Source organism: Carassius gibelio, chromosome A8 (genome assembly GCF_023724105.1).
Source record: "Carassius gibelio isolate Cgi1373 ecotype wild population from Czech Republic chromosome A8, carGib1.2-hapl.c, whole genome shotgun sequence".
NCBI lineage: Eukaryota > Metazoa > Chordata > Actinopteri > Cypriniformes > Cyprinidae > Carassius > Carassius gibelio.
The window spans coordinates 16348647-16370312 of NC_068378.1; the positions used below are offsets into that span (position 1 = coordinate 16348647).

General features: G+C 36.7%; 3 protein-coding genes across 11 annotated transcripts; 1 reads left to right on the plus strand and 2 right to left on the minus strand.

Annotated features, from left to right (window-relative positions):
• Nucleotides 1-235: 235 nt before the first annotated feature.
• On the minus strand, nt 236-3688 carry LOC128018623 (putative protein 2). 3 transcript variants are annotated; one of them, XM_052604235.1, is made up of 6 exons: nt 3535-3688; nt 3052-3155; nt 2840-2931; nt 2606-2714; nt 1715-1846; nt 236-1285 (listed from the first exon to the last, which is right to left on the minus strand). In XM_052604235.1, the coding sequence occupies exons 2-6, from the start codon at nt 3148-3150 to the stop codon at nt 1145-1147; spliced, it is 573 nt and encodes a 190-aa protein (XP_052460195.1). In that variant the 5' UTR covers nt 3151-3155; nt 3535-3688; the 3' UTR covers nt 236-1144. The 3 variants fall into 3 exon arrangements, with proteins under 3 accessions (XP_052460195.1, XP_052460197.1, XP_052460196.1); XM_052604237.1 differs by lacking the exons at nt 3052-3155; nt 3535-3688 and having other exon boundaries at nt 2808-2911; XM_052604236.1 differs by lacking the exons at nt 2840-2931; nt 3052-3155; nt 3535-3688 and adding an exon at nt 2804-2828.
• Nucleotides 3689-3931: 243 nt separating this feature from the next.
• Nucleotides 3932-9807, plus strand: LOC128018622 (histone-lysine N-methyltransferase SUV39H1-like). The gene is made up of 6 exons (XM_052604234.1): nt 3932-4079; nt 5536-5717; nt 6932-7585; nt 7812-7958; nt 8078-8207; nt 8919-9807. Exons 1-6 carry the CDS (start codon nt 4061-4063, stop codon nt 9050-9052), a joined length of 1266 nt encoding a protein of 421 aa, XP_052460194.1. The 5' UTR covers nt 3932-4060; the 3' UTR covers nt 9053-9807.
• Nucleotides 9808-10256: 449 nt separating this feature from the next.
• Nucleotides 10257-18768, minus strand: LOC128018621 (protein phosphatase 1 regulatory subunit 3A). Of its 7 annotated transcripts, XR_008184929.1 has the most exons (6): nt 17668-18768; nt 15285-15328; nt 15078-15166; nt 13819-13845; nt 13139-13272; nt 12569-12716 (listed from the first exon to the last, which is right to left on the minus strand). XR_008184929.1 is itself a non-coding variant. In XM_052604232.1 (5 exons), exons 1-4 carry the CDS (start codon nt 18504-18506, stop codon nt 13819-13821), a joined length of 996 nt encoding a protein of 331 aa, XP_052460192.1. In that variant the 5' UTR covers nt 18507-18768; the 3' UTR covers nt 12568-12716. The 7 variants fall into 7 exon arrangements, 5 of the variants coding, with proteins under 5 accessions (XP_052460189.1, XP_052460188.1, XP_052460192.1 ...); XM_052604232.1 differs by lacking the exon at nt 13139-13272 and having other exon boundaries at nt 12568-12716; nt 15078-15163; XM_052604231.1 differs by lacking the exon at nt 13139-13272 and having other exon boundaries at nt 12568-12716.
• Nucleotides 18769-21666: the final 2898 nt, after the last annotated feature.

The window sequence follows — 21666 nt, forward strand, 5'->3', positions numbered from 1 at the left end:
ACAAGTGAAATAAGACATTGAAAATTTGAGGAATAGGAAAAATAAGTGGTGTTGAAATATGCTTGCCTTTTCCCCTTGGGGATTTACTGTACAAAACAGTAGATGGGAATGTTTACAGGATCTAGGTAACTAAATATATAAAATAACCACTGTATTTTAGTGTCAAACTTGAGTAGGAAGCGAGTATTACTCTGTGTATTTTACCAAAAAAAAAAAAAAAAGGTTATAAAGAAAGTTGACAACATATTTTATATATTTAATATATCAGTGCAATTTCACAGAAGCGAGAATATTTCAGCTTTAAAACAGCTGCAAGTTGTTTGGATACATACTGGGAAAAAATATAATACAAATATAATAAAGCAAATCCTTCCACATTTTGAGGTGCAAAATCAATATTTTGGGATGTGTGAAAATCAGAAAATCCAACAAAAGTGTAAATCACATCAGAGGAAGCTTATGATATACTATTCAACAGTGCTGATCACTTACAGCCCCTTATTTCATTAAATATTGTGAATGTATACATTTTAAATATTTAATTATAATATGACATTTAAACCACATACTTGTGGCAGGTGCCATCCTAAATGGATGTTATCAACTGGCATACAAGCAAGCAATAAATAAATAAATAAATGAATAAATAAATAAATAAATACCTACAGTACATGAATGGACATAATTCAATACATTTTCTTGGTAATTCAAAATGAAACTACAACAGTGCAATGACACGCTACACATTCATAAAGCGCACCTATATTACATAGAGGTCCACATCAATACTCCCGGATTACACTGCTTTCCATGTAATCTCATCTTTTGCAATGCTATTTCAAAGCAAAGTAGTGACAGTCGCAGCACCGATATATTCAAGTTATTAGGTGAGAAATGTAGGTGTGTGAGACCAACTGGAGTTGGCTGATTCTCTTCATTTAATCTTAATTTGCTTCATGTTTTCACAGCTTCAGTTTAAAAACTAGAATCAAGTCAGTCTTGGTAAGATTATAACACTAATGATAATGCAGGCCCACTGATAAAACATATTGTCATAAAAGCTGAAACTATAAGACCACCATGCAAGCTGTCTCAGTCAGTGGTGCCCATTAGCCTTTTTCCCAGCAGGAGTCTGTTTGGGGGCTTAGCTGAGCAGCTTGTGGCGGTCAAACACAGTCTTGCGCTGCTCCTGGACCTGTTTCTTCCAGCGCTGCTGAGCTCCCTCTACCCTCTCCAGAACAGTGTTCCCACGACCTTGTGAACCATCCACACGCGGCCTCACATCCTGTAGTGGGAGACAAAGGACACAATTAACACCTAAACCCAAGAAAAAATATTTATGATCTCAAGCAGAGTATTTACAAAAGTGATACAAATTATATGACTCTTTGTCCCAAGTTCCCTATCAGACATGTTCAAAAGTCTATGAAAAAAATCTACACTTTCAGTAATATATGACAATAATAAGAAATGTTTCTTGAGCTGCAAATCAAAATGTTATGATTTCTGAAGGACCATGTGACAGTGAAGACAGTAAAATAGAAAGCTTACAAATTAAATATCGAATAAATGACCATTTAACTAAAGAACAAATTAAATATCGAATAAACGACCATTTAACTAAAGAACAAAATGCAAGTCAAGTCAGTTTATAGTCTATGAAAAGTGAAGTCTCTAAACAATAAATTAAGACAAAGTACAAATGTGCACAAACCTCAGAATCCTCCTCGTTCTGCAGTGGCATGGTGTACGGATCATGTTTGCGGATCAGAGGATCAACTAGAAGCAGAAACAGCATGTACAGCAGGAGAGCTCCAACCACTGACAGGTAGATTATAATGGTCACCTGGGAAATAGACACAAATATTAATACTCCTCTAGAACGAGTCAATCGTTCGTTCGTTATCTGGCTCGGCTCGGTGTTCATCTCTCTCTTCACAGCAGTTCAGTTAGTGTACTGTTTGAGTACATGAATTACTCCGGGATATTGGTTTATTTTAACTCAGAGGGAGTGTCAGCCACATTAAAAAAGTTAACAGCTTAAGTCATTTGTGGATTAATGCGTATTGGAGACGCAAACCGTTTAAAACTATTCAGTTCGATTTGGTGAACTGGTTTATAAAGAACCGGTTAAATTTTTTGCGAACCGGATATCACTATGCAGTGTTGTGAACGTGCTCACAACAGACACGGAAGAGAAGACAATGCTGAATAAAGTCGTAGTTTTTCTTATTTTTGGACCAAAATGTATTTTCGATGCTTCAAGAAATTCTAATTGACCCTCTGATGTCATATGGACTACTTTGATGAGGTTTTTCTTCCCTTTCTGGACATGGACAGTATACCGTACACACAGTTTCAATGGAGGGACTGAGAGCTCTCAGACTAAATCTAAAATATCTTAAACTGTGTTCCCAAGATAAATGGAGGTCTTACGGGTTTGGAACGACATGAGTGTGAGTCATTAATGACATAATTGTCATTTTTGGGTGACACTTTAAAGCAGATAACTAGATTATAAAGGCATAAAAGCAGATTCTAATAAACATCGGAATCTTAAATAAAAATAGGATTTACTGAGCGATAACTGGAAGTCGCTCAATACCTTAATGGTGTTGCTGCTTCGTTCTTCATACTTGCACTCACAGAGCAGACAGTAGGCTTCCACATCATGGCCAGGCACTGGCATGGGCTCCACCACATGCAGACAGTTACTACAAACCAATACATGAACAATAAATTCCCAGCTAAATGAAAATATTAATAGGAGTCCATTCATTTAATTATACATAATATCCTTTACAGACAATACAGATTCTTTGCCAAAGAAGTTGTTCACCAGTCTTTCTGGGACACGTTCTTTTTGTAGATATGTCCGCTGATATTTCTGTAGGGTGGACAGATACACTTGCAACGTACATCTTCAAAACTCTGTGTGCGCAACATATTAAGAAAGTGACACGTTTAGGAAATATTTGTACATAAGTGCAACACATTTGGGAAAATAATGAAAACATAGATGAAATGGAAATGTGTCAGGGATAAACTTACTTTATCTGCATATGTGAATGAAATCACGTCTATGAAAACAAGAAACAGCAGAAGGACAGCTGCTTTCCGGAGAATTTGAGCAGTGCTGGTGGATGACATGGTGCCTGCACATAAACATAATTTAATTCAACATTTATTGACAGAAGGTGATTTAATTGAAATGGGTAAACCGGTGCTTTTCGATAAAATAATAATAATAATAATACAATAAAATGCAAGTTAACAAGACTACTCATTTATTAAAATGCTTATTCGTGTAGGAACAAAATAATATGCTCTTAATAATTTTGTGTATTCAGTGGCTTATGCAGCAGTTATATGAAGCTAACAAGACACCGGTCTCATTTCCACAGTTTAGGCCTTTTCCCCTCTCTGTTGTCTATTTTGAGAGAGCGAGGGAGAAAATGAAGTCTGAAAAGTTTAAGTCTAAAATGTTTAAGCTAAATATTATGTGCAAATGTTAAACTACATACATATACGCACCTGTAATATTTATAAAAGACCGTCAAACAGACTTTTTCCGGAAATTCATTGAGTATTTTCTGCGTCACGTGATGATGGATGAACTCTACGCCCCGCCTTCACAAACAGTGAAAGGCAAATTAAAAGACTTCACATAATAGATTAGAACAATGGCCCGCGAATTATGTTATACAAATTGTAACATAAAAATAATGACATATGTTCCGAATACATAAAAGCTATCTTCAGATTTTGTAAACCATCACAAAGGGAATAAATGAGCAAATGAGAAGCTAAAATAACTGAGACAGCTCAAACTTGCATGTAACATATATTAAGTCGAAATATTAATATTATATATTAAGTGAAATGTATATTACGGAAACGAAATGAATTTGAGTTCATACAAGAACCCCACTTCTCAAACTTCCTAGAAACAGTTCGTCGAGTTGTATTTCTCTATTGGTTGCCCAAACCGTCACTCAAACGCGCTGCGTCCAATCACCGAGCAGCCTTTCAATCCTATCATTTTGGCGGCGGTCGGAATATGGCGGAAAATTTGAAAGGTGAGAATATATCGTGTTAAACGTTCAGAAAAAAAGTTTACACAAAGGATTACATGTCTTATGTATTACAGGATTTGTTAGTTAAGTGGTGTCTTTTCAAAGACCCCCTGGAAACAAATATTAAGCTTTGGAAGAATCTTTGCTGCAAGTTGTTGATACAAATTCACATTAGGACGATGTTATGGCTACCGCGCGCTCATGCAACAAATTCAGCTTGCTCATTGTGAATCTGTTTCTCTTGCATCTTCTTTGTAAATGTGCATAACGTAGCATACGGTGCAAAGATGTGCATGCGCAACAGTTAGCGTAGTCTGCACTCGGCAGTTTAGCTAACTTTTAAGTCCTCTTGAGGAATATGATTTATTCAACATACTTGATAACTGGACACTTTATCAAAAATCACATACTTAAAATTCTCAAATACCGTGTCGTTGTTTAAATACTTCGTGTAGGTTAGCTGAATATCTTGTTCATTTTGTTTGTGGCGATTAGTCTTCAGGCAGTTTATTAAATGTCCCAGAGGTTAGTGATGATGCTTGTGAGTTTTTGTTTTCTCAAAATGATCAAGTTATCTGTAAAATATGTTAATGATTGATTGTGTGTGTGTTGTTTTGTCTTGTTGCGTCGTTTGGTTCGAAGTTTTTATTGCCAAATACCCCCAACTATTATAATTTTCTTGTCAGGGAGCCCCATTCTATGATATAAAAGCAGTTATATTTTCATATGCATTTTCATTTATACTTTGATCAGAAAATTGTTTGATGAAATAACATAAATTAATTGTCAATTTCCTAAATTAAACGATTGGCTCTTGTCTTCCATTGTAATCTTGAATATTTTAAAAATATTATCTGGAAAATATTTGCAAGTTGGCAACATAATTTTAAAGTCTATATTAGAGGATAGGATTGACAATTTAATTTACAGTTATTTGAATAGCACTTTCCATAGTAAATATAATTACAAAACTTTTTAACAGAAATTAAACCATACAGCTATTTAGAAAAAACAGACAGTATTGAATTCCTAGACCGAGACCATGCAAATGTAAAATAAGATTGAAAAAAATAAAGTTTGAGGTCTGTAATTTTTATTTATTAAAAAAAAAAAAGTTTTTAGAATTTATTTTGCTCGTCAAGGCTGCATTTATTTGATAAAAATACAGTAAAACAAGTAATATTGTAAAACATGAATACAATTTAATATAACTTTTAATATTTTTTATTTTGAATAATTTCTTAATTTATTATATTAAAATGTAATTTAGTCCTGATGGCAAAGCTGAATTAATAATAAAAATAATTGCCCTCAAATTCTCTGCAAACCTCAGGTTTACAGGCGTGAGGACATCAAATATTTGCTCAAGTGCTGTGCAGTTCTTGTTGCACACATGTCTGTCATCCCACATTTTATCACTTTGATTTTCCTGCAGTTAACATGTAATTGTATTTTGTAGCTCAAGTTTGTAGGGTAGCCTGCATCGCTACTGAAGACCAGCTGGAGGTGATCTGTCGAGAGCAGGGGGTGAAGTGTGAAGAGCTGGGCATCAACAAGCAGAACCTGTGTGATTATGAGGTGGAATATCTCTGTGACTACAAAAAGAAAGTTATCACCGATGGGAAGAGACAAACAATACAGGTGGGCTTAAAAGTCTGGCTCATAAATCGGGGTTCCCACATGTCCTTGAAATCCTTGAAAGTTTGTCCCGTATTTAAGGCATCGGAGAAGCGTTCTGTATGAACGCAGTTTGTCCCATTTTCATTGGCACCATAGACCATACAAATACATGTTAATCTTTCTTTTTGCACTAATCATTTTTTGAATTGCAAAGTTAGCCACTCAAGGATGGCTTTAAGACCATGCAGAATCCTCTGCCGGCTGGAAGCTCCCACTTCACTTGTGATAACGGCAATCCCCTTCACCATCTGCATTTTGATTTCGCCAGATCAGTTTGTGTGAATGTAAAGAAAGTAATTATTGATCATAAGGACAACATCCAGCTAGGGAAAAAAACATGCAATCTACCTGAGGGAAGACATCTTTAAGTTAATGTTGTTAAATAGAGAAGCATATTGTAACGTAATCCTTAAACCTGGACCTCATTAATATTGAAAAACAAATTCAAGCACCAAGAGCAGCCCACACACTCCCAAGTTCCGTTTAATTGAAAAATAATTGGAAAAAATAATATATATATATATATATATATATATATATATATATATATATATATATATTACTGTTGGTTAAATTTTTGTAAAAAAAAAAATTGAATCGTCCCTGATCAGTTGACAGAACTAAATGAAGATGAATGTTTTGGCATATGGTTTGTTTATTGAACAAATCAGATGAGAGTAAATGGAGAGTCAGCGAGAGCCTCATGTGATTGGCTACAATAAATGTGGTGGACACGCCCTCTCCCTCATGCTTGCAAAACTCAGTTAGTGAGAGAATCATGCCAAAATTGTAAGCACAGAGAAAAGAAAGACGGAGCTGTACATATTGCTTTATTTCGGGAACTTTTTGTCCCACATGCGCAACACATCATTTCGAAATTTGCAACAGTTTGTTTTTTCACACATACAGACTGGTGTATGCAGTCGATCCATTTTGCAGTTCTTTAAATAGTTGTTTTTGCTTGCTAATCACTGTTCACGGTCACTTGCAAATCACTGTTCACATGCTTGCAGGTCTTTTGACCGTATTTTAAAAGACTGTAAAAAAGACTGTAAAAAAGACAGATTTTTATTTTTGGGTGAACTAACCCTTTATCATAGTGGCTGTGTCTATGCAACTGGCTGCAGGTGTAAATGTGTTTAAGCTCACTACCATCCCTGTTACCCCCTTCATAGGAGTTATACTTCGTGAAATGGAAGGGGTACCCCGAATCCAGCAACACATGGGAACCACGGAGGAACCTGAAGTGCATAGATCTTCTCCACCAGTTCTGGGAGGACTTGAATTCAGAGATGCAGAGACAGAAGAAACGTGCTGCCCCTCGTCGCCTAGACCCTGCCACCGTGTCACATCTCATCCAACGGGCGAAACTCCGACAGACCCTTAAACAGTGGGAGACACACCTCAACAGCCTGGGGACCCACAAGGGCCACATCTACGTTCGGAACCAGGTCGACCTGGAAGGCCCGCCTAAGAACTTCACCTACATAAATGACTATAAAGTCGGTGATGGGATCATGCTGAATGAGGTATCTGTGGGCTGTGAATGTACAGACTGCCTGGACGACCCTGTGGAGGGATGCTGTGCCGGAGCATCTCAGCACAAGTTTGCTTACAATGAGTTAGGCCAGGTCCGCATTCGGCCCGGGTTGCCCATTTACGAATGCAACAAGCGGTGCCGTTGCGGGATCGACTGCCCCAACAGAGTGGTTCAGAGAGGAATTCGGTATTCCCTCTGCATTTTTAGGACAGACAATGGAAGGGGATGGGGGGTAAAGACCATGGAGCGCATTCGGAAGAACACTTTCGTTATGGAGTATGTCGGGGAGGTGAGAAGGCCTGTGCTGTATATTTACTTCCTGTACAGATTAGGTTTTGAGGCTTTTGTGTTATAATGGAAATTTGTGAAACATTGCTTCACTAGTAGATAATGGCATTGTCAATCAACATTTCAGTTTCCTTTTTGACAGCTGATGAGCTGTTTATCTGCCTTTTCCAGAAGTGAGCCCGGGCTTCATTATTGTTAAACCCTCTTTTTATCCATTTTTGCTTCAGATCATTACAACAGAAGAAGCAGATTGCAGAGGTCACATATATGATAAAGAAGGTGCCACCTATCTTTTTGACCTGGATTATGTCGACGATGAGTACACCGTGGATGCTGCTCACTATGGAAACATCTCTCACTTTGTCAATCACAGTGTGAGTGGACTAGAGCTTGCACCGTCTTGTTAACAACAGACTGGACAGCAGTTAAACCATAGCTTTTTATCCAAGGGCAGTAAATTGAATATCACAGATGTTTTCTTTTACCTCCTCAGTGTGACCCCAACCTCCAGGTATATAATGTGTTTATTGAAAACCTGGATGAGCGGCTGCCACGGATAGCATTCTTTGCCACGCGTGGGATAAAGGCAGGAGAGGAGCTCACATTCGACTACAAAATGAAAAGTAAGTGTGGAACTGTCGAGTTATTTGGGATCATTAACTTGGTGACACTGCCTCTCAGGGCTATATACAGTGAACATTCAGTTGAATGAAAAAATACTATGAAAAAATGTTTAGGGGCACCAGTGCGACTGACTATATCATTATCATATTGTGATTGCTGTCAGGAGAGCTTCAAAGGTTTCTATGTGTTTTTGCAGCATTGAGTAATCACAGACATATCTCACAAATCTTTTCATAAGCAAAGTGTAGACAGGGTGTAAATTAGAGATTCATTGAGATTCATTGTGCAGTGTAGAGAGCTTTGATTATAAATTTGAGATCACAATGAATTAAGGTGAATGACAGCTTTTAATAATTTTTTATGGAAATTGTAAATGTAATACTAATTTAATACAACAGTTCAATAAACAAGAAGTTCATATTAAGTGACTTGCATTGTCTGACTATGACACTATTGTCTGATTTTGCTCTATTTCGTTGTTGAAAATGGTTTGAAGCAAAGATATATATATATATATATATATATATATATATATATATATATATATATATATATATAGCAATCACATATATATTTATACATATATACATATACATATACATGCATACACACACACACACACACAGAATTTTTCTTTTTTTGAAAGGAAAATGTATTATTTTATTTTTTTATTGACTAATCGACTTTTTTGACTACTTTTTTTTCTATAGTTGATCCAGTTGATGCCGAGAGCACGAAGATGGATTGCAATTTCAGTCTGACGGGACTCCCAGGCTCCCCTAAGAAGCGCATGCGCGTAGAGTGCAAATGTGGGGTACCAACATGTCGAAAATACCTCTTTTAGAGGAAGTCCATGCAAAATAGGAACTGAAAGAAGATCATGTGTTCCAGTGAATGTTGAAAGCATCTGTGGTTTAGAAACTGCTTTGGGAGGTGTTTTGAAATTCTTCATTTAATTTTAAATACATATTTAAGATTTTCTTTCTTTTTTTTCAAGATCAACCTCAACTTTTTCCTTTGTATTGTTTTTACCATGCTTAAATAGTGTATAAAATGTGGCATTAATTTTTTCGATTTGGGCATTAGCAAAAATGTTTGTAAAGTAAAAAACAAAAAAGGATTTTCTGTAGTTTTAAACCCGTATTTTAATTAATATCAAAAGCTTTGACACCATGGAATCCCTAAAGAAAATGTAATTTTTTTTAAACCTTGAAATGTACATATGCTTTATCTGTTATCTGAATAGGATGGAATATCTTTTTACTTTTTCCAACAAACTTTTGTAGTTTTTCTCGCCCTGTTTTTAGCAAATATCTTTAGGCCAGTGCAAAATATGAAAAATCTACGTCCTTCTATTTGTTTTCTAGACTCGAACTTTCCACCAGGGGGCAAAATTGTACTATTAATGCACAGAAGGGGAAGTTTGTTACACTGAAGGAGGTGGACCTACATGAAATGTCGTTTTTACGCATGCAAAATGTTATTATTCTGTGTTTGTGTACATAGTCTAACATGACGAAATATAATCATACTGTCAAACTGGTCTTTCAGTGACTGTTTGAGCGCTGGTCTCAACAGATCAATAAATGAGTGCAAGTGCTTATGGTTGGTTATAATTTCATAGATCTGACTGCTGGTTCCCCCAAGAGCTCAGTAAGCCTACCGTTGATGGTGGTTAATACAGTCTACTATGATTTTGGGAAGCACAGCTCAGGTGGTTTTCAGAACTGGACAGTGAAGCTGGAACCAATGCTCAGGAACATTTTGCTTTAAATCAATTCACAAAATTATCGTTCAACCAAATCTGTGCATATGTAAATATTGAAAGACTACAACTTGCTATTTTTATTTGTTTTGTGTAAGAAAAAATCAAGTTGCCTTGTCAGACCTCCTGTTTATCACCCATGCATGTGGAACACTTCGTTCCACTGCTCTGTTCAGAGCTAAAGTTTAATTCATATTCAGTTTGGATAATTTCACGTTTTGTTGACATTAACAGCAAGCTTGATCATCTTTATGTGAAGGGCTGTACGTGAAATAAACAGCAGTTTTTATTAGTTATAAACTTTTATTTCTACTTTGACGCTGACATGATAAAATGTGAATATTTCATTAAGCAGCACATACTGTGTTCACAACCTTGTTTACACATTAATTCAGTGAGACAAAGTAATAAAATGATTGACTCCATATCTTAAGTGTCAAGTTTTAGGAGAAGGGAATCAAGGGTCAAGGATTTCTTCAAGGAACCATTCCATCCTCTTCCTTCAGTGGTGTCTAGTCACCCGGTAACTTGATGCTGTGACTTCAGTGCAATGCGTGACCTTTTTGGGGTATAAGAGGCTTGGGGCACACTTTTAAAGAGCACTGCAAAATGCCATACACTTGTCTGCTAACTGACAAGAAAGGTTTGCAACTTCAAGTGTTTCTTTTAACTCTTTAGGAAGTGGAGGGATGTGAAACACTCTTCTATTTGAAGCTTATAGGCAGCGTGTGTGTAACCGAAGTCACATATAACAAACATTTACAGTGAAATTAAGTGAATAAACATACCAACTCAAATGTCATAAAACATTTCATACTTTGATAAATGCTCTGCTCAGTTCATAGTTGTCTACACAGACTAATTCCTCATTGTGGTATAAGCAAAACTTCAGATTTAACTAAACAACCTCAAACATTCTTAGAAAATAGGCTCTGAAATCACCTGTGCTATTTGTCCAGTCTCACCTCCTTTCTTATCACACATAAAACCACATACGCACACCCTCTTGTCATTCCATTCACAAATGACTCCCAGATTGTATATACAAAACAAGTCAAATGTAATCTTCAGTAGCTACTGTATGCACATACATATATAGACATACCAGACATTTTAGTCAGTATGAATCAATGAGCTGAGCCATATTTTAATTGGCCAGTCTTATATGAGGTACACAGTGATGTCACTCAGCTAAAACACAAACTGCTTTTTCAAACTATTTATTTGGTTGTAAATAAACCATTGCAGATTTTATACTAGAAGTCTGAATATACACACACACACACTTTGGAATTCCTCAAGGCACTGGGGGAAAAGTAAGAAGGAAAAGTCTTAAGGCTTTTTAGAAAAAAACTGATCTGAGAGCTGGCTGGCATAGAAATTAGAAGGAATCTAATAGATTGATAAAACATAGATCTATCTATCTATAGACAAGAAACAGGAATAATCCCACACACAGAAAAAAGCTGGGCTCTTGAATCCCAACAGCCAGGCAAATAACAACAGTGAAGAAGGTTGCAGGGACCACCAGACATGTGTCCAGAGTCTCATCCTTTGATATTTGAGATAGTTTAGTGCCGTGTCTGGGCAGTGTGTGCAGGGTTCCAGGGTCTTCACATGTCTGATATGGAGCAGTAGAAGGTTCACCACCCTCAAAAATTAATTCATCTTCTGAAGAGTTAACAGTTGAAGGTTGAAGATTTAAGGCTGTTGGTAATGTTTCAGAAATGCTGATCAGCTCTGGCTTTTCTGGTTTGCTCACTGGATGCTCTGGAATACACATGGAAACAGTTTGGTTATCAAGGTGTGGATCATCAGGGAGGACTGAGGCCAACATGCTGGGATCCAAGACAAGTCCTTCCTCTTGCTGATGTTGTATGGTTTCTGGCTTATTAGAGACTGGATGGATGAGAAAACTTTGAGATTCTTTGTCCTTTCTTGTGGGACCTAAATGAGAGGGTACCAAACCATCTGTTTCCTCCTCATCCATCTTGGTACTTTCCACCTCAGTTGTCTTGGTGGTCTCGACTCGGACTGAAGAGACAAGTTCTAGTTTCTGTTCTGGAATTCCTTCCTCCAGGGGGGGCTGTGATCCCTCTGATAAATTGCACTCTTCCAGATCTTTAACGGCATTGTATACCTCATTTGATGCAGGAAGCTGCTTGGCTTCTTCCAACATGTGAAAGTAAGTCCCTGTTTTATCTTCTCCGGCATTCCTACTTGGTTCTTCAGGCACATCTGTCAATATGTCATCCTTTTCCTCAACATCTTCTTTATCCTTAACATTCTGCATACCTTCTTCCTGGATTTGTGGCATGTCTGGAAGCCCAGCCCGTGATGGTTGGCCTAACTCGAAAGGCACTTGCGCTAACATATCACTGTGAAAATAATCCTTTTGTGGATGAAGGGATTGGTCAGGTTTACTGGAATCCTCAAATTCATCCTTTGATGTCTCTGGGTGATCATAATGGTGTTCGAGGACTGAAGGAAGGGGAAGGGGCAAGGAAGGACCAACATTATAGAATTGATCTTGTGGCTCAGAGAACTGCTGTGTTGAACGCGACTGGGGGACGGATAGAGTTGACGGCTGAAGTCCAGACTCTTCTGTTTGTGGTAAACTATTGGATGACATTAATTCTAGTGCAAGTGGTTCTCCAGGGGGAGTATCTAAAGTGAACTGAGGACATCCAGCTGTGGAGGAGGTTCTGGTGAATTCTGGAGAAATGGACGAATTCTTGGCAGTCTGCAACAGACAGGAAAGTAACAAACAAAAAAAACTGGAATCCAGAATGTAAACTGCAGCCAGTTAACACTTTGTTTTGCATTTATGAAACGGAATTACTACCAACTAACAAAAAGTGTAAGATGAATGGCACAAACATGAAATTTCTTGCTAAAGCGTATTATTTTTATTGACACCAGCACTGATAATGAGCACAAATTATCTACTGATATTAGTATAAATAGTTTTCTATTAAGGTTAAATACATGCTGTTTTTAGACAGTATCAGTTTAATTAACACTAATAATTAGTAAAAAAGAAAGAAAAGAAAAACTATTTTTATGAATATGAAGATGTATACAATTAATTACACATGATTAAAAAACAATATGTAAAACATATTTGTGAATAAACAATAGTGAATAAATAAATAGTTGAACTACCTATACTGCACTTGGCAGGAAAGTGATTTGTGTTAGCATGAAGTTTGTGCCAGTTCCCTCAGGCTCTTTTCCCAGAAGTCTGTGCTAATGAGGGGAGTTTACGCTAATGGCAACAAAACCTTTAAAAGATAGTTCTAAATAAGACATGACAAAATTACACAAGAATTAAAAACAACGTAATGAAAAGTAATGCTGAATACTGTTTAACTATGAATTTTGTATGCTTAAAGTTGTGCAGGGAAAATCTCAGGGTAAACATGCTATGATAATGACAATATTTACATAGAAAATACACAAATATACAATTTCTACGGTTTATTTTTAATTACTTTTATGTGGTTTTCTTCCCCTCCTAATGACTCCTTGCCAAAACAGCCCAACATTTTGTTAAAACTTCACAACAGTTTTTGTCTCAAGTTGGGAATATCAGGAATTGACAACATAAAATAAAATTACACTGACTAACTAAACTGTGTACATTTTATGCTTATATAAAAGTAATATATAGTATAAACTAAGCTTATTGTTTTTAAAAAAACCATGAGCATGAACACGAATAGCTTCTGAATGGTTGATCTAGATATCATATATTATGGGTCATGATACAGGATGCATGTTACATGCAGCATGGTGAATGGGTGAAATGAACAAGTTAGTGATAACTTGCACATGCACATTACCTAAGATGATGCTGAAGCTTCAATGAGCTGTTCAGGTAGACAGATGAAAAGAATAACAATATCAACAATAACAAATCTTGTTTTTAATATATATAATGAAGCATAGGTTAAATCATTGTTGGTTATTAAATACAATATATTGTATGACACATTTACATTGTTTTTTTACAAAAAAAGGTGTGACATACTGTCAACATGATAACTAATTTAAAAAAACATAATATATTTTAAAATCATATTTTTATATAGTTTAAAAGCTTAAGAATTCACAATTAAAGGAATGGTTCACCCAAAAATGAAAATACTGTCTTCATTTACTCCCCTTCATGTCGGTCCAAACATGTAAGACTGACTTTCTTCTATAGAAAATTTTGAGAAATGTCTCAAAATGTTTTTATCCACTGAATGGAATTCAATTGTATTGCTTGTTTACCAAACCGTTTGGTTACCAGCATTCTTCAGAATATCTTCTTCTGTGTCCCACGAAAGAAAGAAAGTCATACAGGCTTGGAACAACATAAATTGATCACAGATTTTTCATTTTTCTGTGGTCTATCCCTCTAAAGCCTAAATAAATAATAGTGTGTCTTATCAATCTATTTTAAAGGGTTGACCACAGACCAGAAGCTGAGAAAGTGATGCTATTGTTGTAAATACCAGGTTCAGTTGCATGAACAGCTGCAAATTGACACACCACATATAGACACAAGCAAGTGGTTATCTGGACAGTGAAATGTTGGTGGAAACTTTAACAAGCGAATTGCATTGCGTGAGTATGCAGGTCAAGTAAAATGAAAATCCACATTATAAGAATTTTAGCTAGTATTAAATAGACAAAAGACAATCAATGAGTTAAAAGTTGAATTATCTTTAGCCTGGGTTGCTTTGAGCTCTGCATTTGTTGCAATAGTGACAGACAGGGATCCTGGGTATAAACTGAAACAAATGGAATCACTTTAAGAAGAGAGCAATCAAAAGACATCATGATCAATAAATAACTGTAGAGTGTCTGACATAGACAGTAACAACATACAAAGATTCTCTGTTAGAGTGTCTAGACAGCATAGAAAAAAAAGGGTTGCTGTTATACCACACACATGAAAACGGTCATGGAAATCTGGTAAAGGTTAAAGTAAGGAGGGGAAAACAAACTTTTGTTTAACTTTTTTTTTATGTTCATGACAATATGCTGTATCTTTTTTCCACTTGCGATCCCAGCCGCACTTAGAAATAGTGATTACAAAGCAAACCTCACTCACCTCGATGTCGATCTCTGGCTGGACTGTAACCGGCTGTGCAGAAGACGCTCGATTCTCTGCTGCTTCACACTTAGTGCTGCTCAGATCTGCTGATAAAAATAAAACAAATCACAGAGGAATCTGAAACATAAAACTACGGACCTGTCAAATGTTTGTTATATTTAACCTGAGATGAATAAGCTGTACTTTATGATCCTTAACACCTACCATCTTCTTCTCTGTCATCAGAGTCGTCAAAACCAATGTCAGCTCTAAAAAGATGACACACATACACACCAAACTATCATTCTTCAGCATCACACATCGATAAAGAGCATTAATAAATTAAAAGTATAGATATAATCCAAATAACTAAGACTTTTTTGTTGATCATGACAGAATATTACATATTAAAGCGATAGTTCAGCAAGAATGTTCACCCTCATGTCATTCCAAACCTGAATGATTTTCTTGGGTGGAACATAAAAGATTTTGAGAAATGCAACTTCCATACAATGGAGGTAAATCAAAACTGTTTTATATATATATATATATATATATATAGATATAGATATATCTTCTATTTAGTTCTGGAGAGAAAAAGTCATAAAGGTTTGGAACGATATGATGGCGAGTAAATATTGACAGAATTTTTGGGTGAACTGTTCCTTTAAATGTACAAATTTAATCCATCAACGATTGTTTCACTAAATGGAAAATAACTGTGACCTCTGTGACATTATGGTAATATCTGACAGCCTCCAGAGCTTGAGATGTTTTTTTCAGAGTGTGGGTGAAGACTGTCTTAGCCCACACTCACCCTTAAATCACATGACAGATCCTATGATGCGATAAGCACCTGTCCAAATAATACACATGCGTTCTTGCATACTGTACATCACGAAAGGTTTTGATGAGCATGATGGTCAGATGCTCTGGTCATGTAATTAACTTTTCCATTTCATTACGTTGCTACATATTCAGAGTATTTTGTGTGTCTGAAGCAATTCGATTGACATCCTGTTCTATGACCTTCTATCCGTAGCATGTTTGAGCAATGTAATAGAAACAAGACTTGACATTTTGAGGAAAGGTTGCGAGCCAGACTTGCGAGTCTAAACTGTAGGTCGAAACTCGTCTTCTGATTTTTATCTCCTGGAGTTGACAATGTTTGTACATAAAAAAATGTTTTCATCTCTATGCAACTTCTTTGTCGTTTGTGGAAAAGTGGAAATAATGGGTAAAAGGATATATCTCCAGGTGTGCAGACGGAACCGGCGTAGGTTTGTGTCTGCCTCTGTCGGTCTGTTGTGTCTCTTACTGTGCAACCCCTATAGAAAAGGTCAGAGTTAAGGTCTCGGTACACCAGAGCTGAAAGTGACACCTGCCTTGTCCTATTTTCATCCTCCTCACACAGCCACGAAAGGCTGCCATTCTCAAAAGGGAGTGAGGGGGTGGGGAGACCGTGCAACCCCAAAACTCACACAATACAGATGCTGTGTAGGCCCTGTAGCTTTGTGATTCCACGGTTCTTCTTGTTAAGCAGCAGGAAATTTAAACATGTGCAATTGGTATTTCATGAATTCCTACACTGCAAAGGCTGCATCTAAATATAACATGAAAAGGCACATTGTGCAGAAGCTGCATAAAATCAGCTTTCAGTTTCCGTCACAATGTTACAAATTTTTGTGTTAGATATAAAACAATGAATGTAGAAGCATTAACTTATCCTTGGAAATCTAGAAATATAAATTATACACTCTGACATTAAGCTACACTGTTGCATTTAATATATACTGTTTAAATTACATCCTGGGGCAGCTGTGGCCTTATGGTTAGAGACTTGGATTTGTAACCGGAAGGTCGCAGGTTTGAGTCTCAGTGCTGGCAGTAGTTGTAGGAGGGAGGGAGTGAATGAACAGAGCAAGGCACTGAACAGTTGCTCCCCCGGTGCTGGATATATAGCTGCCCACTTCTCACACCAATTCTGAGTGTGGGTTACCATACTTGGCAATCACTTTTTTATCAAAGCAGTATCTGAGCAGCCACTGATACTCTATGGCCTGTGGTCGCCCAGAGCGTCATATTTTAGTATTTTTATAATACATTGCGTCTTTTAGGGCCATAGCTTCATATTTTAGTGTTTTTTAAGGGGCATTAGTGCAATCTCTCTCTCTCCAGCATCTGTCTGTGCAGGGTTTCGCTCTCACAGGTAAGCAGATCGTGTGAAATGCAAAACCCGGAGTGGAGTTCTAGCGGCGTGTTCACAGAACGCTGTTTGTCGGCCTCTCAGCTTCCAATTATACTGTACTCCAGACCAGCTTTTACTCTGTACATTGCTTGAAGACTTCCAATGTTAAAATCTTAAATTATATTTCTGTTCGCAGGCAATAATTGAATTAACTCGACTTTTTTGAACGGTAAATTACCCGAAAGTTTACTGAGAATAAAAGAAAACAATTAAGAAATATTACACACGACATTTAATCCTGCTATATCGTTTTAGTACGACATAGATATTAGTTATGGCTTAATTAACCCGTGCTAAACGGCTAAATCAGACTACTGGCTAAACAAATGTAAGAGCAGAGTTCGACTCTCTTAACTTTACCTGTATCTGGGAGGTTTCAGGATCCCTCTCAGCTCTGTTGTGTCCTCTGTGGTGGTCAGGATTGTGTCGTCTTCAAATGACTGTAAGAGAGTTACCGAGTAATTCCTGCCTGAGTTGTTTGCCCAAAACTCTCCATCTGCCGTCTCATAGCGCAAAACAAAATCAATCCGCGCTCCGTTGAACAGATACGGTGAAGCGAAGGCCAGTTTCACGGAGAACTTGTCCGTTTCGCCTTCGTTGGAGCCCTGGACGTAGTCGGCTGGGTAATCAAAGTGACTGATCCAACCGTCCATCGTGGACCGGGCATAAACTGATTTTTTAAAAGAAATGTTGAGCACACGAATAAGCACCTCGAATGACAGAGGCTCGTCTGGCACAGATGTCACGCTCTCCACTTCCAGCTTGTTGCTGTGGACTGCGTGCACGAGCTCTGCTCCGGTGAGCGGCTGGAACTCCGGCCACACACGGTAAGTGGGCTCACGGTAGGCTTTTCGGTACCGCGCCTTCTCTTCCTCCCATCTTGCATCGTCCTCGTCATCTGAATCAAACGGGACAAACAATCTGACATCGACCAGCTCGGCTCCCGAACTGTCTGCAAACGACACGCTTCTGGTCGGTAACGCCAGGCGAATTCGCATGTACTCGGCGGTTTCATCCGCAATCGAAGTGCCTCGCTTTCTGGGAATAGGAGAAGACCTCGGTATTAGCCTGACGTCTTCCTCCGTTTCTTCCTCATCCTCATCATTACTGTTGTCTTCGAAACGCTCTGGCCTCACAGTCCTGAAAAGATCCTCTTGTGAGGGGATAGTAAGGAAATGACTATTATTCTCCTGCGCCATTACGTCTCTTTCCGAGTCTCGTAAACATGAAAGGTACCGTTACTGTGATGTGCGCGTCCGTCAGACCGAGCTGTCGCTCATAGTGCCAACGGAGACCAGCGAGGGTCTGTCACCTCGCTTCGACCGAACTAGGCCTAAACTATTGACATAAACAAGAACTGCAGTTTGAAGCGCATAGTGCACAGACACAAATAAGTGTCTAAATTTAGAAGGAAGCAGCACGTCCATCGTTTTCCAGAGGTCAAGAGGAAGAAGGGCTCTGTTTGTACATCCCTCCCCCTGATCGCTTGTTGGCACTCCCACTGCTGTTTTAAAGTTAAAAGACAGGTTTATTTGTTTGGTCGCCGTTTGTTTGTGAAAAAAAAAAAAACACTTAATACCAGTTGCAAAGGAAATAAAAAAGACAGTATTGCAAGATGTTAATATGAATTGCATAATATAATAATAGTAATAATACCTCGGGTTCAGACCCCTGTAACCTTCTAAAACAACTTTTTAAATGGCTGGTTTGAATTGGAGCTCAAAGATGCACACCATTTAGCCTACTAAAAGCAGAATCAGTTCAGTGTTTTGTTGTGATATATGAAGAATTATAAAATAATAAGTGAACCAAGAAAAGCAGTTAAGAGGGCTAAAAAAAAAGTTTTGATGTCTACTATATGTGTTTCTGTAGCTCAAGCGCAAGGTTGGGGGTTCGATTCCCCGGGAACACATAATAGATAATAATAGATACAAATTGATAGCCTGAATGCACTGAAAGTCGCTTTTAAAACGTCTGCTAAATCCATTAATTTAATTTAATTTTACTAAATTCATTTCTGATAGCATAATTCAGTTAATGGTTATGTGCAAATGCAGCCGTTTCGAATGAAATTATGTATAGCGGAATAATCATGAAGCTAATGAGATCCAGTAGTGAGAAGCGATTCGATTTAGCACTATTACTGTTTTAAAAATATTGATTGATAAGCTATTTTAACCCCTAGATGGAGCAGTCAGTCTGGCTTAATATAGTGAAATCAATATGTGCAACAGGTGCAGCATCAGTGGTCTGGCTTGCTGTGTGTAGATGGGGTCCAAGGATGATTGTAACCATTTCGTCTTAAAACATGAACTGAGTTTTGACCAATGAGTTTTGGGTCTTAACCTCTCATATGTTAACACAAGATATCTATATATGTCTGCTACAAATCTCATCATGATTATAATGATTATAAAATGTTATGAATATGAAACAATATGTAACAATATGACAGAAAAGAATAACAGTAAAATTTGAACCAACATTATACAGTTTGCCTCATTAACAGCTGAAATGTTTCACAAGATGTTACCTATATCTAATACTTTTGAAAATAAATCCATATTACAGATCTGCTGCCTGCATAAAATAGTCAAGACATCGGTTAACTTAACTCTTTTTTCTACTGTGTTGGCATGCAGAAAAATCAAGAAAATATAAAAAAATCTTCAGTGGAGATTGGTTTTCTTACAACCCTCCACACTCCTGACAGATATTGTTGTTGAATGAGGATATGAAATAAACATGATTTGAATACATCCCCATATTTCCCAGCCAATACAAGGCCTATGACTGAAATGGAAAAATCATTGTGCAGACTTGGTTCAAAAATTACTTGATGCTTTATGTCGCAAAAACCTCAAGTTACATCAGGAACAAAGTGGAATATGGTATTGTACAAAACGCTGTGATGTTGGTAACCATGTATAGAGACAAATAATAAAACAAAACCTTTAACCTGGAAGTGGATAATTATTATTATTTTTTTGTCTCTAAATGTCTTATCACACTGTGTTTAATTTGTCAAGCACACATTATAAAAATGATAAATAAATGTAGAAGAGCAATCAGAATTTAAAAAAAAATCCTTGAGCTTTAGTTTACATTGAGCAAATCTTACATTTTCTTCAAATGCTTATGGACACAATAACTTAGTTTATGTTTTTCACTGTAAGAATTGTATCATATTTTAATATTAATTCAATATTGATGCTTTAGGATTACATCCCAATGAAATTACAAATCTATTAATTTCTAGTAATTCATTATGATTCTAGTAATTAGTAATAAATCTAAAATGACTAGATTAAAATACGAGGATAAATGTTTTGAATTGAACACAAAACATCATGTCATAAAGTATGACCACTTATCAAATGTTTAGTCATGGATTGTTATTAATAATGTACATGTTAAATGTACATACTGGGATCAGACTTAATATTAATGACCCTAAACATAATTAGTTTTTCTTTACATTGAAGATTTTAATTATTGATTTTATGTTGATCTGCCTGTTGTTAAGATAGATTTTCAAATCCACTGTTTTCATAATCAAATGTTTTTAAGTTGTTTATAGTGACGTACATGTATCAGAAAAGAAAAAAAATCGACACAGTACATTTGCTTAAGAACAATTTGTTCAAGAACACTCAAATAACCTTTTTCAACCACAGGATGAGGATGTTTTTTCCTGCTTTAAACTAATCGACACTCATGCTATGTACCCTGTATATATGTTCAGTATATGTTCAGAACCCGAATACAACGTCACAAACCCTATAAACGGACTTTCCTTACACGTAATAGGTGATTTTCTTTGCAATCTCATTTTCCGGTCGTCTGGAATGGACTTCACCAGATTTTGATTTTAAAGTGCTTGCCTTTAAGGCAGAATTATATATTTTTTTCATTTCATCTCAGTCATCATGAAATCTGCCATCAAATATCTATTTGATCAAAATAAGTTTTTTTAACTCATGCAATAAGAGGTTTTGAAATTAAACCGAATGAATGTGGTGAAATACAAATATCAGTCAAAGAAAATGTGCAGAATCTTAAAGCTATCTCGTGGTAAAACAGTACAAGAAATGTTTAACATGAATTTAGGCTTTGGCTCCTAAAATAATTGAGCACACAAACACACACAAAAATATTGTTTGGCATTTAAAATTCAGTCAGCAATACAGAGACGCTTAGTAATAGAAAAACTAAATATCTATAAAATATTTATGTGTAGAAGAAACCCTTCTTTATTATCAAGCAGGAAAAAATGGTATTCTTAAAAGTTCTTAAAATAGGAAACAGAAACAATAAAATGCCACATAATTTCTGAAGAAGATGTGGAGACAGTCTAGC

Coding starts and splice junctions, on each gene's coding strand:
- LOC128018623 (XM_052604235.1), bottom strand. CDS start 3,150: ATGTCATCCACCAGCACTGCTCAAATTCTCCGGAAAGCAGCTGTCCTT. Junction 2,715..2,839: donor AACGTGTCCCAGAAAGACTG/GTGAACAACTTC, acceptor ATTGGTTTGTAG/TAACTGTCTGCATGTGGTGG. Junction 1,847..2,605: donor GAAGCAGCAACACCATTAAG/GTATTGAGCGAC, acceptor TCTATTTCCCAG/GTGACCATTATAATCTACCT.
- LOC128018622 (XM_052604234.1), top strand. Junction 7,586..7,811: donor TTATGGAGTATGTCGGGGAG/GTGAGAAGGCCT, acceptor TTTTTGCTTCAG/ATCATTACAACAGAAGAAGC. Junction 7,959..8,077: donor CTCACTTTGTCAATCACAGT/GTGAGTGGACTA, acceptor TTACCTCCTCAG/TGTGACCCCAACCTCCAGGT.
- LOC128018621 (XM_052604228.1), bottom strand. CDS start 18,506: ATGGCGCAGGAGAATAATAGTCATTTCCTTACTATCCCCTCACAAGAG. Junction 15,329..17,667: donor CTGAAACCTCCCAGATACAG/GTAAAGTTAAGA, acceptor TCATCTTTTTAG/AGCTGACATTGGTTTTGACG. Junction 12,717..15,077: donor AGCCAGAGATCGACATCGAG/GTGAGTGAGGTT, acceptor TGTCTGTTGCAG/ACTGCCAAGAATTCGTCCAT.